The 21189-nt window shown below is 37.3% G+C and overlaps 1 protein-coding gene across 5 annotated transcripts in view; it reads right to left on the bottom strand.

Annotated features, from left to right (window-relative positions):
• The window catches only part of fto (FTO alpha-ketoglutarate dependent dioxygenase), a 175939-nt gene that overhangs the window by 117472 nt on the left and 37278 nt on the right, over positions 1-21189 (bottom strand). For 4 of the 5 annotated variants that reach the window (XM_012961194.3, XM_018093066.2, NM_001017273.2 and 1 more), the window contains 3 exon segments: positions 14065-14144; positions 13240-13383; positions 9837-9956 (listed from right to left, as the gene is read on the bottom strand). In XM_012961194.3, coding sequence (XP_012816648.1) covers positions 9837-9956; positions 13240-13383; positions 14065-14144 — 344 coding nt within the window. 5 annotated transcript variants of the gene reach the window in all.

The following is a 21189-nucleotide window of genomic DNA, read 5'->3' as shown; positions in this document are numbered from 1 at the left end:
GTAATCAGTGAGTGCTGTTAAAGTCCAGCTAAGTAAATTTTTAACTTGTTAGATTCTTTTCCATATAATCACAATAGCCACAGGCAAAATAAAGAAGAAATTCACAAGACAGAACCTGTCATCCCAACACAGACCAAGTATGTCTTTAAGAATATGTTACAGGTGCAATGTCCATGATCTTGCAAATGATTCAAGATTTTAGCCCTGAAGCTACAACCTTTCCTGCATAATTATTAACAGAATGGTGTTAACGGGGAACTAATGAAGTTAACATTAAATACTTGAACACACATCTGGAAGTAATGGTACATGCCAGGAGCTGTTAACCCATTTGATGCTTGTACTTAAGAATAAGCTATATTACTGCATTTAAGAGAACAGTATACTTTGCACTTCTTGTGTTTTCCAAATGTACTTAAAGGGATACAGTCATAAGAAAATGAATCAGTTAATAGTGCTGCTTTGACAGAACTCAGCGTTTTAAAAGAGAAAACAGATTTTTTTATATTTAATTCTGAAATTTAACATGGGGCTAGACAGGGGCCCTCAGTCATGTGCTTGTGCTCTGATAAACTTCAGTCACTCTTTACTGCTGCACCACCAGTTGGAGTGATGTCACCCCCCCCTCCCAGCAGCTGATCAGTAGAACAATCGGAAGATAGCAAGCAGCTATCTGACACCTGTATTGCTAAAATTGCTCCTATGCCCCACCAAATAATATGATAACAGCACTCAATGTTAAAATTCCAAGCCTGGCTCAGCCAATTCATGACTCCTTCAGTTACACTGAGTAAGAGAAACAAAAGCTTATTTGAAAGCACTTCTAATGTGTAGTGCTAGCTCCTTCAGAAATCTCAGGATCAGGCTCCATAACCTGTGATGGCTCCCTCACACCAATATTAAAGCAAAATATAAAACACATTTGTTGGTTTAAGAATACAATTTAAATGGTAGAGTGAATTATGTGCAATGCATAGTGTGTAATTTAGAAATAAAAAGTGCACTATAAAAATCATGAAAAAAATTTAACCTTTTGACTCATTATATGGGCATATACGATTTCAGTGGGAAGATGGACAGTGATGTTATTGGTTTTAATACCTGGACAGGTCTACATAAACATTTGCTTTTTAAACAAAAATTGGTTTGGTCTTTGTGCTGCAAACTGCACATTGATAGAGAACTGACTAAAGGATTAGAGCAACTGACACTTTTATATTTCCTTTCAAAATAAGCATCGCCGTCTCACGGCTCCTTGCTATCCTGAAGTTGCTAAGTCGATGCCACCACCCACTTGTCACCCTGCTCTTTGAGCCAAAATTCTGGTATATTAATCGGAATTTCAGGTGCGGCTTGCCTCATGGCAACAGTGCCCCTGTAGATAAGGGTTTGAATTGATATTATTTAATTTAATTATCTTGTTGGAGAGCATTAAAAGTAGAATGTGTAACTATACGAGATGTGGACCCAGGATATACCACTACTCAGCTTACTTTCCTATGAAGGGGTTGCTCCAAAGAGTTCAGCAAAATATGGTCTCCATGGATCTCCGAACACCTTTTGTCACTATTACCTAAAACTGAAACAAATATGTAAACAGCCACCCCCATTTCAACTTAACCTTCCTCCCTTCCCCAAAGAAACGACAGGTATCTTGAATAGGTCAGGTAAAATGTGTTACTTTATTGTTAAAATTAAGTTCCTCTACGCCCTTTTATTCCAGTGGTGATTGCCATATATCTTACTGTATAAAGTGAATACTAGTGATGAGCGAATCTGTCCCGTTTCGCTTTGCCATAAAACTCGTGAAACGCCCAAAAATCTGCGAAACTCCTGTTCTACAAATACCATGTTTTGTACTTTGTATGGAACTTGTTTCTTTTTCTTTTGTAGTTGGGTGACAATTAAAATTCAATAAAAATAACTTTAAAAAACAAGCAGCATGTGTACTGTATGTCTGCACTCTATCCCTGATGTGTCACCTGGGTGGGATTTTGACAAACTGGTGACCTGGGCAGCTAAGTGGCATATTTGATTTTCATTACCGTAAAGTTATACACTAGGAATTTTAAATTATACAGGCTGTATACACCTTTAAAATGAATTAAGATAGATGAACACTTGACAGAGATGGGCCAAAGTTTATTTGTGGATAAAGAACTTAGCTGTAGAAAGCAATGCCTTTTCATGGCAACAAGCACCAGCAAGAGTGCCTTATCTTTTTAGTAAAAAAAAAGGCTATAGAAATTAATAATGAAATAATTTTGCAGTACAAAATTGAAACGGGGTGTGGTTCAGTTGCCCTTTTGGACTCAGGATAAATTTCCCCACTTCTGAGAAAGACTGAAAATAGCTTAGATGAGTTTTTTTACCCTCCTAACTATAAGGTATAATTTAGCATCTTTTTTCACCTTCAACAATGATGTACTATGTAATTATATGACTGCAGTTATTACGCTCTATGCTCTATAAAGTAACTATGCTCTACATTCTAAAACCTGACTATAGAAGAAGCAGGGTCTGCTTCCTCTTTAGAAGTGCTGTCCAACTGGTGGCCCATGGTCCCCCTTTTGTGTGCCCCCCCCCCCCCCATCTGTCTGGCTGCTGTCACTGCTTACCTTTGTGTAAGCTATAAATGGTATCAGTATTGAGATTAAATACCACCCCCTGCATTGTTCACACCTCAGATTTAGGCTGTAAACCATTTTATTATTGACACCTGTAAGCCCTGGTGTTGTTCACATCTGTAAGCCCCTGTATTGTTCACCCCTGGAAGACTTCAGACTGTAGGCTCACACATGTTTTCCTGTTCACACCGCACATTGTGGAAGCAGTGCTGGAACTGTATGTAAGCAGTATAAACTGTTCATAGACATGACAGGATTCCCTGACACCTTTCCTACTCTGCCTGCCCTGCTCTACCCTGCCTGTGTGTGCCATACTCTGCCTGCCCTATACTGCCTGTGGGAGGTGAACCTGGCAGGGGTTGGTTCGGGGAGTTTGTCAGCATTTGTAGGGTTGCTGTGCTATACACAGGGGAGTATGGAGTTAAGGGTCTTAATATAATACACTTCTTTCACATATGATTAATGGGTGACTACCAATTATTTGTTTTTGTTTTCTTATTTTTTGTGTGTGTGTGTGCTAACACATTTAATGTGGGTATGGTCTTTAAAGAGCTCTTTGTGATAACATGGGTGTGGTTTAAAAAGGGCAGTGGTTAAAACTGGCTTCCATTATGAGCCCTCCACCATGTAGGCCAGAAAAATTCCAGCCCTCGGTACCACAGAAGTTGGATAGCATTATTCTATAGAAATTCCACCTCTCCACTATCTTACCTTAGAGCTGGGAAAGAGCAGTGGATGTGAGGGGCCAGCTATGTGTGGATATGTGTGCCATGCCTTTCAGAGGATTTTTTTTCAGGAGGGCCCACCTGCATATAGTTACACCACTGAATAATTCCATTATTTGTTTACATATATATTTATAGAGCTTACATTTTATTAGAAAATTAAACACATTACAGCACGTGAAATGGGAGTGGACAAAACTTAAATGGTTGTAGGTTAATATACAAAAGAGTTCAGTTGCTTAAGAAAGAATTAAGAAAGACTTCTCCAACAGAAGATGTATAAGAAAGTACTTGATAAATTGGCAGGGCTCTTATTAAATTGGTTTTATAAAGGAAAATGTATAGATGAATGAATGAGTGAATACAGGGACCTGACCCTGTGGTTTAACATCCTCTCCCTATAGATTCTCCTATATAGAGTCTTAGCCCTCTGGGAGATGACAGTAATTGAACATGTTTCTCTACTGAGCACTAATTGTTTGTGTAAAATTCACTACCTTAACTGGCATACTCATGCGGGTGGGATGGGTGTAGCAACAGGAGAGTGGAGAAACCATTGCCAATATATTATAATAAACAGGAGTACATCATTATATGTACACCATACAGGGGGAGCAAAACTGCTTTCCACCTAAAGTGTTTTCAGATCATGCCAGGTTATCACAGATCTTTTTACACATAGCTTTTTTTCCTCCACTTACATGTGCTGTATAAATTATAAGGATTAGTTTATCTTTCAGATAGGTTGCAAGAGGGTAATCCTAGTATTGTTGTATTGTGATTTTAGCTTTGCCCATATAAGACTGCTAATTCAATTCAAGTACATCTGTTTTCTTTCCATTAGTTAGATGTGTTGCAGAGTCTAGGACCCTTTTTTTTTCTATGAAGATTATAACAACACAGGTACACAAGGTAATATTTTGAATTGGGCAACCATTATTCCTTTATTTTTGTAATACAGAAATACATACAAAAATATTTTGGAAAGAGCAGTTAAACACCTGTATATAAATAATATACTGGCTCCATAATAGAAAATATTACCTTGCTGTTATTAAATTTAAAGTGCAGAACATTTAAAATAAAGCAAAGACTGAACGGCAAAATACCCAACCTCAATAGATATACTAGGTCCCTGATAAGTTTTATCTTTCTAACAGCCAAAATAACCATTGCTAAATTTTGGAAAACAACCCAAATTCCTATTTCTCATTTTAAAAGCAAAATGAACTGGGTTATGGTTAATGAACGATTAACGAGTGTACTTGTAGATAAGCATGATAAATTCCTGAAAACATGGGAACCTTGGTACACCTATGCTTTCCCGCACGCCAATGACCTATTCTCGTTTACTTCCTAAGTTATATGATGAAACAATATGACAGGCATATAAGAATGGAAAACAAGTCGTCTAGAGGTTTACATGAACCATATTCCCACGGACGCTAATCCCTCTTTTTATAATCTTTCTAATTTTTTTCCTATAATTTGGGACCTCATAGGCACGATTATATAAAGAAAACTGGACTTAATGTTTAAAACCGTCATTTTATTGTTTTGGTTACAAGTTTATTAAGCTGTCTTTCTCTCCATCTATTCTTTGGCCCATTGATTATCAAAATGGGACCCCTCCTTATCCTTTCTTCTTCTCTCCTTTTCTACCTTTTCAGGATAAAAACTGTATATTACAGAAAAGTTTAACCTTGATATCCAATCTGTAAAAGATAAAAATGCAAATAAAAACGATTGAAAGAAAAAAATAAAGCAAAGACCTACACAACTGGTGCTTTAAAGCATTTAAATTTGCCATATTGTATTGTTGACAAATATCATCAATATCAGTACAATATTATAAAGGGGTTTGCAAAACATGTTACATTTGTGTAGTTGTGTAGGGACCCCTAATATTTTATTAAATAGTTTATTCCTGCAACTGGCTCTGAGTAGAATATAATGTCGCTATTTGCATGTGCCTGGCTAAACAGTGCCTTGTACTCAGTAGAAAAATCAGACAGCACATAAGTGACTTATATCACTAGAGACATAAGCTTTTTATCTGCATCTCTACACAGAATCCCACTCTTGAATCATGCCTTTTAAATGAACACACTTTGAATTTAGTTTATCTTGATGTAAAGCGTCAAAAGGCATTGAAATCATGGACTTTTAAAAACAAAATACATACATTTATTCTACCCAACAGGGAGTGGTAATGTAAATGAAGCAGATTCTGATTTCACATTTTATATTCATGGTAGAATATATAAAAAAAAAAATATTTTCCAGCAGCTTGTTATTTAAATAAAAAGGTCCAACATTTACATTACAGGAGGGACGCCTGGCAAAATATGTACTCTAGAGACAAAAAACAAAAGAGACTATAAATTGTCTTTAAGTTATGGTTTAAAATGGATGGATAAAATAGAACATTTTTGATTACCATAGGTAATCAGGCTCTGACACATTTTCAATGGAATGCTTTTCTCTATGGTGGTCCTGATATATAATTTTTTATTTTACAGTTAAAATGGTTTTAATCATGCTACACCACTATCGGGTATGTATGCAAGTTTTGGGGGAAGGCATTCAGTTGGGTATCCTACAATGATAGTGCACTGAGGATTATCAGTCTTGTGGAGGGGCTGGTTGGGGCGGGCCAAGCTGACCAGGTTGCCTAGGCCACCCGGTCGGCTTGGCCCGGCATATCTTTGGTGGTAGGTTAATGTAGTCAATAGCCCATCTGTGATGTTGATGTTTTTCTAAATCAAATAAACTTGGCATATTGAATGTTTTCTTATTTATTAATAAGGAAAAGTCGTTCGCATAAAAACCCTGAATACCTCGAATCTTTCAAGATTTCGAAAAATGTGAGTTTGAAAATATAGCTTGACTTTGCCTAGGACAACTCCCTTTGACTGCTATAGAAACTCACAAGCTTTTAGATGGTTAATTTTTACATTCAAGTTTTTGGGTTTTTTGCACTTACTGTATATACTCGAGTATAAGCCTAGTTTTTCAGCACCCAAAATGTGCACCCCAAAGTTATACTCAAGTCGGGTGCCATGGGTCCCTCTAGACTAGCACCCTCTCTCCTTTGTGTGCAAATTAGGCCACCTGCAACCAGACCCTCCAGTGCCCTGGCCTAGGCTCCCACTAGCAATACTTATTTCCCCTTATATCTCCTCCGGGACTGGGTCTGCTGCCAGTTTGCCAATGTGCAATGAGCGTGGGGTAGTACTCATATTGTTTTTGTTGACCCTCTTCTCCGCTTACAGAGCTAGTTTACTGTTTTTCTTTGAAATAAATATTTAAAAACATATACCCCACTGATGCCTCAATTAATGTAATTTTATTGGTATTTATTTTGATTGTTAAAACTTAGCAGTAGCTGCTGCATTTCCCACCCTAGGCTTATACTTGAGTCAATAAGTTTTTCCAGTTTTCTTAAGTAAAATTAGGCACCTCGGCTTATATTCGGATCGGCTAATAATCGAGTATATACGATAATAAATACCAGACATTTGAGTTTTTGAAACAAAATTTGAATTTGAGTTTTTTTTAGCTCGAGAAATCTCAAAATGGTAAAAAGATCAAACTCAAATGTTAATAAATCTCCCACAAAGTGTTCATCAGCAACCAACCTTACAGAACCCTACCGACAATAATGGTTTGCAGTCTTCGCTTTTTCAGCATTCACATACTTTAAGGGGCGTGACAGACGGGGAGATAAGTCAGCGCGCAACAAATCTCCCTGATATGCCATCTTAATGTATTGATATTATAAATCCGGCCAGCATTATTGCACTATTTTACACAGTGCTGTGCATAGATTCATGAATGTGAGCTAAGTAAGCATAGCAAAAAAAAAAAAAATAATCATTTTTGTGGAGTTTTTCAAAATACTTTTAACAGAGAATAAAATCTGTGTACAACAAGGGAAATTTTAGGTAAAACCAGTGAATGAAACCCATAAATGTAAATATAAAGTCATATAGAAGAAGGCTATACTGGCTACAATATACACAGCAAACATAGGGACCCATTTATCAATGTACGATAGGTTACGATTAAGAAAAATTCGTATTTTTTGTATATATGTATAGAACCTTGCGTATTTTCTGCAACTTTATCGTTAATTTCCAGAACTTCTTTGTACTTTGCGACAATTTGTGCGACAAAACCTTATTTGTTGCAACGAGTAAGAAAGATTTGGAATTCATTCAAGCTTCCGTATCTATCGTGACTTTCCTTTGGCCAGGTTGGAGCTGCATAGTGCATTGAGTCCTATGGGAGGCTTCCAAAATCATGCACTGAAGGTTCAAAGTCAAAAAGGTTTTCACACCGTTTACGATTGTTTGGATACAAAAATTTTGTAACTTTCAGATTGTACCACAATATTTTCGCACAAGCACAATGCAACTTTTTTACAAAATTAACACACATCAGAAATATTTGTATTTAATGTGAATTGTCGCAAATCGTACTCGTAATTCGTACTTTAATGAATCTGGCCCTATGGATTAACAAAAAACAGTAGGAGCAATAAGGCATAAAATATTAGCCTGTGTCAGTACCAATCAAAGAATATATGCATGAAAACTTTGAAGAGGTCTTAAATAAACTGTTAGAATAGAAAATTGCATTATTATGAAGATGGCATATATTTGAACTGATTAGTCACTAATGAATTGTAATGTAGGTGTCTGGCATTAAATGTACCTTTAAGAAATATTAAGAAACTGTTTTCTCTGATAATCCCATGCATGAACTGAATCACCCTTCAGTAAGATGCTAATCATTTAAATTAAGGATATATTCACCAATGTGGCATATATTTATGGACACAGAGTTATTCATCAGAAGCAGAATTCTGCCTTACTGCTGTACTTTAGAACTCCATCAAATTAAAGGCCCTTCTGCATATTGTTTAATGTAAGATAACGCTCTGCACTAGCAGAATCACAAGCTGCTCCCATGATTACTTATTGCTATGGTTTAAAGGTCAAGGAACAGATAGAATTGACATTTCAGGAACTGCTATAATTTAGAGGCTGTAGCTGATTTATATTGTGTTAAGACAAGAACCTGCAAAATGCTGAAGTCTTTTCATGTTTATTTATGTGTTATTTATGTATTTTATTTTGTATCTGTAAGAATTCATATGGATGTTTTATAGTCATTTTTTAATTATTTCATTTATCAAAACATTTTTATAAAAAATCTATAATTAGTACATATATGTACCCTCTGAGTAAAGTTAACCCCATTGATATTATTGAAAATGAACAAAATATTTTTTTTCCTTCTATAAAACAGACAGCCCAAAAGCTACATTGCTATCACATGATAACATGGTCAGTGAAAAATACCAAGCTGACAAAAGTTCTGTTAAGAACTGAATTCTATGTTATACAGTCCAACTTAAAGCAAGAGTTAATTTCCAGCAGTTAAAACTACATTTTGAAGCGTAATATTTATAATTTGCAGGGTAATTGCACCCTCTGCTGGAGATATCATTAGGGAAACCAGAAAGAAAAAAAAGGTTGGAAAAGAGTAAGGGGCTGATTCATGAAAATTCAAACTAGGAAATCCTCAAGGATTCTCAAAAGTTTGAACATTATCACATTTTCAACATTATTTATAACACTTAGGAAGGTTTTTTTTTTTAATGAAAAGACACATTTTATTAAAGCAAATCAATGTGTCAATTCATAATAACATGTTAGACTGAGCAAGCAAACATCATTCATTTCTATGGGGTGTAATAGTTCTAACACCTCAGTGAATCATTAAAAACCAGAAAATTTACAAGCATTGCATGAAATTTACAAACCATTCTAGCAAGTAAACGATCTTGTTAAATTTTAAGTGATCATAACTTTTTTCACACACCTAACATACCTTGCACCTTGTTACAGTAGGTGATCCTAAAATTGAGCATAAAGAGCAATGGTGTGCCACAGACACTAGCAATAGGGCAGGCTTGTGTCTGACAGTGCTGTATCCTGCAATTTATGACAGAATTTTAATCTGACGCAAGGTATAGAGTGCAGTGTGCACCAACTATTTCCATGGAAGCAAGTGCTCTGTGCATGAGCTTTTAGCACTTTGTCAATTTAACCTTATATATGCTGTGTAAATAGCAGTTTATAAGACAAAGATACACCACTATTTACAAGGAGTAACATAATATTAAATTGGATAAATGTGACCCTATGGCATATCTGCACATTCTTCTGGTTAGTCAGGAAGATACTAGTTTAGCCCTGTTGCTCCAAATCAGATACAAATTGGTAGTCTACATAGAACAACAATTACTATAAGAAGGGAAAGTTTCACTGGGAGTGCTTGTCCTCTGCTTACAGTATTGTAAAGTACAAAAATACACTATAACATGAACTGCATGTTCTAAATGTTTTAATGCATGTGATGAGTTGGTATAGTAAGCTTTTTTGCATACTGTCCTGATTGTTTCATAACTCACCATGGTCTCCATCTGCTTCCAATGATTTTCCAGTTCAGTCATTGCCTCCTTCCAGAAGGTAGTGCATTTGTTATACCGCTTTCCTTGAAACCAGAACTGTCGGAGCCATTCAAACTCTACCTATGAAAAAAATAAAAATATTAATAAATATTTCCCAAAAAAAGATAAATGACACATCTAAGACACTGTTTAGTTCACTTTTGTTGAATTTTATGTTAATTCTTGACAAATATCTTCCTATTATTTATTTATTATTAAGTACATTTTTTAGTGTTGAAAAATATTATATCATTGCTTAAATTATTATCTCTGTACTTGCGATCTCTCAGCAGGAGGTGATTCCCTTTACACACAAGCTAGACGAATAGCATTTGGAAGACCGAGAGGCACACATTCTCCTCAATTTCAAAGCACACCCCTAAGTGAACCAATCAATACAATTTTTGGGGCACTGGGATACTACAGCAAGAGACCCCTTTAATGCATAGATGGTAGATTTCCCTAGCATTAACTTCATCCCTGAAATCCTATCCAGATACTGTATTTAGCATCCTGAGGTACAAGGCGGACACAGTGGGGTAGCCTAAAATAAGTACTATTGTATTCTGTAAAGTGCTGTGTAAATTGATGGCGCTATATAAATAATACTAATTGTGTTTCCACACAAAATTCTTTTTGTGCACCACGATTTTTTGTACACACTGGATTTAACATTAGTGTGTACCCAAATGTTTCTGAGAGGAGCAGCAAGGGCTGCATTTTGAATGGTTTACATCAGTGATCCCCAACTAGTGGTTTGTGAGTAACATGTTGCTCACCAACCTTTTGGATATTACTCCCAGTGGCCTTAAAGGCGAAAGAAAGGTAAAAAGTAAGTAAGCTTTATCAGAAAGGTCTATGTAAATACAGCCATAAGCACTTACAGAAACGCTGCACTGAGTTCTCTTTCAAAAGATTAGTTGTGTCTGTTTTCCTGTGCCAGAGACACGCAGCTCTCTGCTTTCTGCTCTCTCCTGCTCCCCCATCCCTCAAGAATGCTAAGAACTCACTCCCCCCCTTAGGAATGTGGATCTGAGCCAATCAGCAGGAAGCTTACTCATAGTCTTACACACTGAGCATGTACACCGGTCTTGCTTTTGGTGCAGGAGTAAGGCATTATAGGAACTTTCTTTACACAGTTCAGCATTTTTTCTACCTGTTTGGCTTCTGATCATCTGAACGGGAGAAATATGGGGAGACTTAAGGGTACTATTGAGACAACCGAAGGTATCAGGGGCGATTCTGGACATATCGCCGCCTGAGGCGGCTCCTGGATGCCGCCCCCCCCCGCGCTCCCCAGCGCTTACCTTCTGAGCGCAGGAGCGGGTCCGGGGGCGGTGAGATTGCTAGCAATTGCGCTCTCTGCACTAGAAGAGCCCAATTTCTGGTTTAAAAACCGGAAATTCGGCTCTTAAAGTTACCAGGAGCGTCTTTTTGCCGCCCCTGGTAACTGGGGCGTTTCTGCCGCCTGAGGCGAGTTTCTCAACTCGCCTAATGGCAGAAGCGCCCCTGGAAGGTATGCCTGCAGCTTGAGATTAACTCTTTCTTACCCTTTCCTTCTCCTTTAAAGGAGGTAGAAACCAGATGTACTGCCAAACAGAGTCTCCTGTAGGCTCCCAGTACACATTGGGGCTACCAATCACAGCCCTTATTTGGCACCCGAGAACATTTTTCATGCTTATGTCACTCCCTGACTCTTTTTACATTTAAATATGTCTCACTGGTAAAAAGGTTGGTGACTTCTGGTTAACATACTGGACACCTCTGACCTCTGCAATTTTCTGTACTGTGTGTCATTATGTTGTACATTATCCATCACTCATACCCCGTGAAGTGACAGAGGATACCAGTACAATCCATTTATTAATTCATTGAATTATTAAATTATTTATTGTTTTATTTAAATTTTATGAACTTCATGAATGTCTTGAATTTGTATATATTTTTCTTACGTAATTTACACTATATATTTGGATGACCTAATTTGTCATATAAGGCACATATATGTATCTGGGACAAGAAGAAACTATTAAATGTCCATAATTTACAGTCATTGACAGCTATATACGACAGGGCTGCTTTACTGCTTATACAGTCAATGTAAAGACTTCATAAAAAAGGGATAAAACAGTTTCCAAGCAGAAACAGGGATGCAAGCTTTGCCAAATAGTCAGGTTGATTATAAAAAGCACAGTCAAAAAAATTTGATTTTTTTTAATGTGTATTTTTTATAAATTGTTTTATCTATCAGTGTCAGATGCATTTTGCATCTAATTTGCATTTGGTAACAGATATTTTTGAAAATGTTGTGCTCTTTCTCTTCTGGAACATAGCTATCCAGGAAATTTTGTTTACCTATAAAATCTATATATTTGTTTTTTTTTCCAGTAGAAACCAAGAATTCTAAATCTGCCTTAATTTGTGTATCTCAGAAATATATCAAGTGCACAAACTTACAACTGATCTGAAGAGCTCCATATGCCCAGTGTTCTTAATGCATTATTTACTAGCAGGTCCTTTCAGCAGACACAAGGACATCCACTTAGAATAGAAAAAAATGAGGTTCCATTTTAAGGTGTAAAAAGGGTTTTTGCAGCGAGAGCTGTGAAGTGGGCCTGCACTAAGCACTACTGAAAATGTATACTAAAATTAGGATAACAAAAGATAACACATTCTAAATATGAGTTTCGGGTATCTTCTAACCGGTATTATACCCAGCATACATAGGATTACCAAAGTATGTGGCATGTAGTAAACCCAAGAATGTTAATACACAATACACTTAATAAATATTTTATGGTTGACAATGCTAAACACATTGCCTGCATTTTGTGATCCACTGATCACAGCAAAGTAAGCAGAAAGGTGTGCGGGGGGCCTTGGGGTGACGATAGGTGGGTGAGCAAGCAGTCAACAAAAAAATATTGGGCGTGTATCTGTGTGAACACAGCGTCTTGTGAGCAAGTGTGCAAAGCCCTCTTAGCTTGTCAAAAAAAATGTAAATTTATGTAAGTGTAGCCAGAGATTGTAGATAGGGAGTGCTGGCAGGGACAAGAAGCAGAGACAACAGCAAATAAATAGTTTCCATATGCCTTCTGTGGTCTGCAGTCCCAGGGGTGATTGTGCACCAAGGTTCCACTGGATCCCCTTTCTGATTATTGCATAGGGCAGGGGGAATGAAAGCAGAATAAGGGGCTCCTTGATTTGCTGATGTATATGTTAGAATCTATGATCTGTTGCACTAAGGTCCTTTTACCCACAGATCAATGATTCTACAATGTTTGCTACTAAATGGGCTCAAGCTATATTTACTTTTAAGAATATATCCCTGTGACCTATGTAAAAAAAAAAAAATCTCTCTCACCTCATTGTGAATCTCTTCTGTTTGACCTAAGACCCTGGGCTCTAGGCTCTTCAAAGCAGCTGCCCCAGTGTCAGGATCCATGTGAAGATTTTGCAGAGCAGAGTTGCATTGTGACTTTATATACTGAAAAGTATCCCTAGAGCTCTGTAAAAAAAACACCAATATAAAATTAACACATAGGCTAATATCCTTTGCAAAGTCTAGTGTTTTCTCCTAGTTACAACATTCTTAATTTTCCTGGTGCCTGTAATAGTAATCAGTGTAGCACAAGGTATCGGTGATAAACCTGTACAAGTAAGGGTTCAACTATCTAGATAGCTTATAAATACAGTAATTTAAAGGGGCAATATACCCCTTTGTTTAAGATAAGTTCAAGGGGTTCTTCGGTTATTTTGTATCAATACATTTTGTATCATTTAAACATGAAATAGACCCAACAGGATTGTTTTGCCACCAATATAGATTTATGCAGCTTAGTTAGGATCAAGTACAAGGTACTGTTTGAATAACAGAGAAAAAAAGATAATCATTTTTAAAAATCTGAATTATTTGGTTTAAACTGAAGACTGCCTTTCTGTAACTTAGAGCTTTCTGGAAATCATGATTACAGGTATGATATTGCGCACCTGTAATCCAAATAAAAGATCCCATGCTATAACTGTACATGGAGTTTTTACAGCAGCTATATGATAGAAGCACACTGGAAACAATTAATTCATATTGCAGGCTTTAGTTGCCCTTAATAGCTGCACACATAAATGCATAAACTATATAAAGTAATGGTTATGAATTGCAGATAATCAAAAATAATAAAAAAAATCATACCTCTGCTACTCTGTGTGTGGAACTGAACCGAGGCTGGCACCCAGCAATCACACAATGTTGATGAGTTTTGTTGAGGTCATCTGAAGGAAAGGGGGCAAAAACTCAGTAGTAATGCATAGTTACATAGTTACATAGTTACATAGGGTTGAAAAAAGACCAGTGTCCATCAAGTTCAACCCATCCAAGTAAACCCAGCACACACAACCCACACCTACCAATCTATACACTCACATACATAAACTATAAATACAACCACTAGTACTAACTGTAGATATTAGTATCACAATAGCCTTGGATATTCTGATTGATCAAGAACTCATCCAGGCCCCTCTTAAAGGCATTAACAGAATCTGCCATTACCACATCTCTAGGAAGGGCATTCCATAACCTCACTGCCCTCACCGTGAAAAACCACCTACGCTGCTTCAAATGGAAGCTCCTTTCCTCTAATCTAAAGGGGTGACCTCTGGTGCGTTGATTGTTTTTATGGGAAAAAAGAACATCCCCCAACTGCCTATAATCCCCTCTAATGTACTTGTACAGAGTAATCATGTCCCCTCGCAAGCGCCTCTTTTCCAGAGAAAACAACCCCAACCTCGACAGTCTAACCTCATAGCTTAAATCTTCCATCCCCTTAACCAGTTTAGTTGCACGTCTTTGCACTTTCTCCAGCTCATTAATATCCTTCTTAAGGACTGGAGCCCAAAACTGCACCGCATACTCAAGGTGAGGCCTTACCAGGGACCTATAAAGGGGCAAAATTATGTTCTCATCCCTTGAGTCAATGCCCTTTTTTATACAAGACAGCACTTTATTTGCTTTAGTAGCCACAGAATGACACTGCCTGGCATTAGACAACTTGTTATCAACAAAAACCCCTAGATCCTTCTCCATTAAGAAAACCCCCAACACACTACCATTCAGTAGATAGTTTGCGTTTATATTATTTCTACCAAAGTGCATAACTTTGCACTTATCAACATTGAACCTCATTTTCCAGTTTGCTGCCCAGTTATCTAATTTTGTCAAATCGCTCTGCAAAGCGGCAGCATCCTGCATGGAACTTATAGTTTTGCACAATTTAGTGTCATCAGCAAAAATAGAAACAGTACTGTCTATGCCCACCTCCAGGTCATTAATAAACAAGTTAAAAAGCAAAGGCCCAAGGACTGACCCCTGCGGTACTCCACTAACCACACTGGTCCAATTAGAAAATGTTCCATTTACAACCACTCTTTGTACTCTATCCTTCAGCCAGTTCTCTATCCAATTACAAATATTATGTTCTAGGCCAATATTCCTTAATTTGATCATTAACCTTCTGTGAGGTACTGTATCAAACGCTTCAGCAAAGTCCAAGTAGATGACATCAACTGCCATTCCAGCATCAAGGTTCCTGCTCACCTCCTCATAAAAGGCGACTAAATTAGTCTGGCAAGATCTGTTACGCATAAAACCATGCTGGCACAAACTAATAGTATTGTGAACTGCAATGTATTCAAGTACCCTATCCCTTATTACCCCTTCCAAAAGTTTTCCTACTACTGATGTCAGACTAACAGGCCTATAGTTTTCAGGCTGAGAACGGGATCCCTTTTTAAATAACGGCACCACATTAGCAATCCGCCAGTCTCTTGGCACCATGCCAGACCTCAATGAATCCTGAAAAATTATGTGAAGAGGTTTGGCAATCACAGCGCTCAGCTCATATAATACCCTGGGATGAATCCCATCCGGCCCTGGACCTTTGTTTACCTTTACATGTTCAAGTCTCTTTTGAATTTCCTCCCGAGTGACCCATGCGCCAGTAGCTAAATTACTAGAACTGGGCATATTACAAGGGAAGCCTTCATTATCTGGCTCCTCAGATGTATAGACAGATGAAAAATAAGAGTTCAAAATTTCAGCTTTTTCCCCGTTCTCATCAACCAACTTACCCCCCCGTGATAATAAAGTTCCCACCCCTTCTTGCTTCATTTTTTTACTATTCACATAATTAAAAAATAATTTAGGATTCTTTTTACTCCTAGCAGCAATATCCCTTTCCATTTCTATTTTAGCTTGCTTGATAGCTTTTTTGCATGCTTTATTTGCTTCCTTGTACCTGATGAAAGTTTCCGCTGTCCCAGCTAACTTGAATGCCCTAAAAGCACGTTTTTTCTTACCAACCTCTACAATAACACTTTTATTCAGCCATAAAGGTTTTGCTTTGCGATGCCTCTCCTTGCTTACAAGGGGGATATACTGTTGTGTATACCTACAAAGCAATGTTTTAAAGATGTTCCATTTTCCTTCTGTGTCTAACCCCATGAAAAGCCTTTCCCAGTTGACACATTGCAGAGATGCCCTTATACTGGCAAAGTCTGCACATCTAAAATTAAGCGTATTAGTTACTCCCTTATAGCGCTGTCTCTGCAGCATTATCTCAAAGGAGACCATGTTGTGATCACTGTTCCCCAAATGCTCACCCACACAAATGTTAGAGATGAGTTCATTATTATTAGAAATCACCAGGTCCAAAATAGCGTCATTCCTAGTGGGTTCTTGAACCGCCTGAAATAAAAAGTTGTCATTTAGCATATTTACAAACCTACTAGCTTTTTCTGACTTAGCCACCCCATTACTCCAGTCAATGTCCGGATAATTAAAGTCCCCCATAACAACAACTTGACCCAGTTTTGAAGCCTCCTCCATTTGCAACAATAGCTGGGCCTCATCCCCCTCATCTATACGGGGTGGTTTATAGCATACACCAATGCCTTTTATAAACTTCCATATCTTTAAGAAATAACCTGTTTAAAAAGATTTATAATTTGATAGCAAAATTTAAGAAAAGGAATTTCTAATCTAACTAGGCAAAAGGCTTTATAGTAAAATATACCCTATTTAAAAATGGGTACTAATTTCCATCTATTCCCCATTAAAGTCATAGTGGTATGACTTTTTGTGTAGGCAGAACATGGCTACGTTATTTTTCAAAGTTACCTCCCACAAATATCACAGTTTTACCATCCCCATAATAAAACAGATTTTCTGATGAAGATAACACTCTTGGTTTTTAAGGAAGGAGTGTAATCCCAAGGCTTTTGCTTTGCTCCAGACGTGGCCAGACTACAACTGGAGTGGATACAAATTGATTTACTCAACATTTGCGATGCTCCGGACTGCTGCAAGATGCAGTTTTATTAGTTTTAACACAGTCTTATTTTAGTGAAGCTCCTACATTCTCTTTATATAAATTGTATGCTAGTGGGGTTAGGCAATATCAAGTGCAAAGTTTACTACACTTCTTATCCCTTATAGCAACCAATCAGCAGGTAGCATTTACTGGCTCCCTGTGTAAAAGCAAAAATCTTATTGGCAGCTATTGGTTACTGGTCCTGGGTAATCTTAGTGCCTTTATTACATATGGGGGCTAATGTTATCTCTATTGGTCAGTATGTATTTAAATAGGTGTGTTACTTTCTTGTTTGCGTGTACTGCTGGTCATTTCCAAGGTTTTTTTACTGTGGTGAAATACTTTCTTTTGTCTTTTTATTGCTCTGTGGGAACCAACAGATTCCTTAATTTAAGAACCTAGCAAAAATGGTTCCAATACTGTTCTAATGATACAATGATAATGATTTCTGTTGGGTCCTCTTTTGTATCATCTGTTTATTACTTGGAGGAGGGCATATAAAGCAATATATCTTTGGTGTGTTGAATACACGAAAACTATGCAGAACAACTGATTTCATCCATAATGTCTCGTCCTTGCAGGCGGATCTGCAGAACATGGCAATCTGGGTGGCAAAGTGTAAGGTTATGCACTTTGGATTTAGAAATATTCAGGTTATCTACAATCTTAATGAGAACTTGATGTAGAAGGACCCAGCAGTATTTTGTAGCAGTAAATTTAGCTACATTAAGCAATGCAGATATCTACAGTGAAGGCCAGCAAGGTTTTTTCTTGTATTCAAAGTCAAGGGAGAAGGTTATGTCTCCTTTAAAATAAACAGTGCAATCTTGGCTTCCAGTACTGAAAAAAAGACATTAGTGAACAGATCAGAAAAGGGCAAAAATGCCATGTTGTTTCAGAGCAAGAAGCACTGGACTACAGAAAGGGATAAAGAAATACTGGTTTCAGCTGCAAATACATGAACATACCAGCTTTAAATCAATATTAATTTTTAATTAACATATAATAAAATTAGTTTAAATTAAAACTCCTTTCATTTTGCAAAAATAGTTTTTGGGTGGAGATGCCCTTTAAATAAGGAAGTAAGGATAAAAGAGTTGGGTGGCTGGTCCACATCAACCAGTTCACTAGTTTAAATGACAAGTCAACCCAAAATAAAATTATTGCCTAATAGAAGACAACATAATTCTAAGCAACTTTGTAATATGCATTCATTACGGTATATAATCGCTATTAGATGTAGTGTTTCCCTGTCCTTTTCTATTCTCTGCCCTGGTGGCTCTGGTGTTTGAAACAATATAACACAAGCCAGCAGATTGACAGACCTGTCTTGCTGGAGGAAACTGAACATTGCAATATTTTTTAAAAAGTAACAACCAGGAGTTCAGCAAATGCTGCTTTCAATAGCAATTACATTTACAAACAACTTTTAAAGCACTAAAAAGTTCAATAAATTCACAATGGAAAATTGCTTGGAATAACGTTTTCTTTTAATTTGGCAAAATGTTATTTTTGGGGTTGACATGTCCTTTAAGTGAAGATGCTGATGATGAGAGCTCTGACCTGTCATGTATGGAGAAGTCTGACTTCAAAGCAACTAGCGAAAAAGAAGCTCAGGTACAGGAGTGTGGGTAGAGTGCCAGGAAGGCAAGGCATGTTGTAGTAATGCATATTTGTAAACTGGCACCCATATTAAATGTATGTTTAAGCAAAAATGTTGCCTGGTAAAATTGGAAAGCTTAAGATAATGGCACTTCCTGACAAACATGACATAATTGACATTGATGAAAAACGGCAGTATAAATCTTGCAATTAAGTCAAAAACTATAGAGCAATATACAGGTATAGGACCTGTTATCTAGAATACTCGGGACCAAGGGTATTCTGTATAAGGGGTCTTTCCGTAATTTGGATCTCCATACCTTAAGTCTACTAAAAAATCAATAAAACATTAATTAAACCCAATAGGATTGTTTTGCATCCAATAAGGATTATTTATATCTAACAGGATTAATTACAAGATACTGTTATTACTACAGAGAAAAAGGAATTCAGTTTTAAAATTCTGAATTATTTGATTAAAATGGAGTCTATGGGAGACAGGCTTTCCATAATTAAGAGCTTTCTGGAGCACTAACACATTATTTTGCCCAGTCCTGCGCTTAAGGGCAAATGCCCATACCTGATGCACTCTTACCTTCCAGTTTGTGCCGGTATGTTACCCAACCACTCAGATTGTAAGCTCTACGGGGCAGGGACCTCCTTCCTACTGTGTCTCATACCACATGGCACATATATATATATATATATATATATACATATATGTATTTATTGTATTTATTTATTATATCACTTGTCCTCCCTGTGTGTAATTTTGTATTCTGTAAGACTGTACAGCGCTGCGTACCCTTGTGGCGCTTTATAAATAAAGTTATACATACATACATACAAACATACATAAGGTTTCCGGATAAGGGATTCCATACCTATACTTTATTTTCAAGGGACAGAGGAAATTAAAAAAATAGAACCGTTATGTTGATACACTTGTGTTTTCTCTGCCAGCATAGCTACACCAGAGTAAAAACTCTAATGCAATTTTTTCCACCCTAACATCACTGTCCACTGACGGCATCAGCACTGACATGGCATCAGCATAATAATGCACATACTGGGTGGATTTTAAAGGAGACGGAAAGGCTAAGTCACTTGGGGGTGCCAAAATGTTAGGCACCCCCAAGTGACTTAAATCGCTTACCTTGTACCCCGGGCTGGTGCCCTTTAGGAGGAAACTGAACCAGCCCGGGGAACTGTAGCGAGTGCTTCCTTCTTCCGTGTTACTTCTGCGGCGAAATCCCTGGGCCGGCGCATGCGCATTAGAGCTAAAAAGCCGACTTTCTTGTTAAAGTTCGGCTTTTCACTCTAATGCGCATGCACAAGCGGAAGAAGGAGGCGCTCGCAGCTACCCCAGGCTGGTGCTGTTCTCTCTTAACAGGGGCACCAGCCCGGGGTACAAGGTAAGCGATTAAAGTCACTTGGGGGTGCCTAACATTTTGGCACCCCCAAGTGACTTAGGCTTTCCTTCTCCTTTAACACAGAAATGCAAAAGTATATATTTTGTGACAAAATCAGCCAAAACAGGCCTATTCTATGCCTGTCAGTTCACGCTGCTGACTAAAGCGGATTAGAGTTTTCTCCCCCTCGGCGTACATAACACCTTGCTTGACATTTTCACAAGTTACAAGGTAAAGGCAAATTAACTGTAGTTTACTAAAGATCATCGCATTTAAATAAAGAAGAGGTTCAGCTCCTGTTGCTGAATATAAATGGATATCAGGGTAAGTTTTAATAAGAGATTTGAATTACCCAGATATTAAGTGAAGCAATAATACTGCACATAATGTGTTTATGTTACTATATTAGGACTTACAATAGACCTTACTTAAGGAAAGATCACAGGTAGTATAGCATATTGATAGAAATAGATCTTCAAAAATAAACACCCAACATTTGCATTTAAATATTTCATTATTCCTTGCAAAACATTAGCATTTCACTACACCTCGTGTATTTTATAGTCAAGTGCGGCAGAGATCATCGTTACTATCAATTTTGGATATAATTATTTATAAACAACCTTTAAACTCCAAACTATTATCTTGAAAATATTGTATATGAGCTGCATTCAGGTCTTTTTTTTTTTTGTTTGTTACAGAATCCAGTGTAAAGGCCAAGTGAGGTAAAAATGTGAAACCATGCACCAATTTATCTTGATTTATACTTGATTTGTTGGAGAGAACCAATCTATCTTGCTGCATATACAAGGCTTTGAGAGAATAGCTGTGGGGCATTATTTATTCCTGCAAAGCGACTTTTGACACAGGGACAAAATAAGAGATGCCGTCTTAAAATGAATGGCCGGGGGGACAAATGTTTGTGAGTTCGTT

The sequence above is a fragment of the Xenopus tropicalis genome, chromosome 4 (genome assembly GCF_000004195.4).
Source record: "Xenopus tropicalis strain Nigerian chromosome 4, UCB_Xtro_10.0, whole genome shotgun sequence".
NCBI lineage: Eukaryota > Metazoa > Chordata > Amphibia > Anura > Pipidae > Xenopus > Xenopus tropicalis.
The sequence above is the reverse complement of the archived record's forward strand: the minus strand, read 5'-3'. Positions and strand labels throughout refer to the sequence as shown.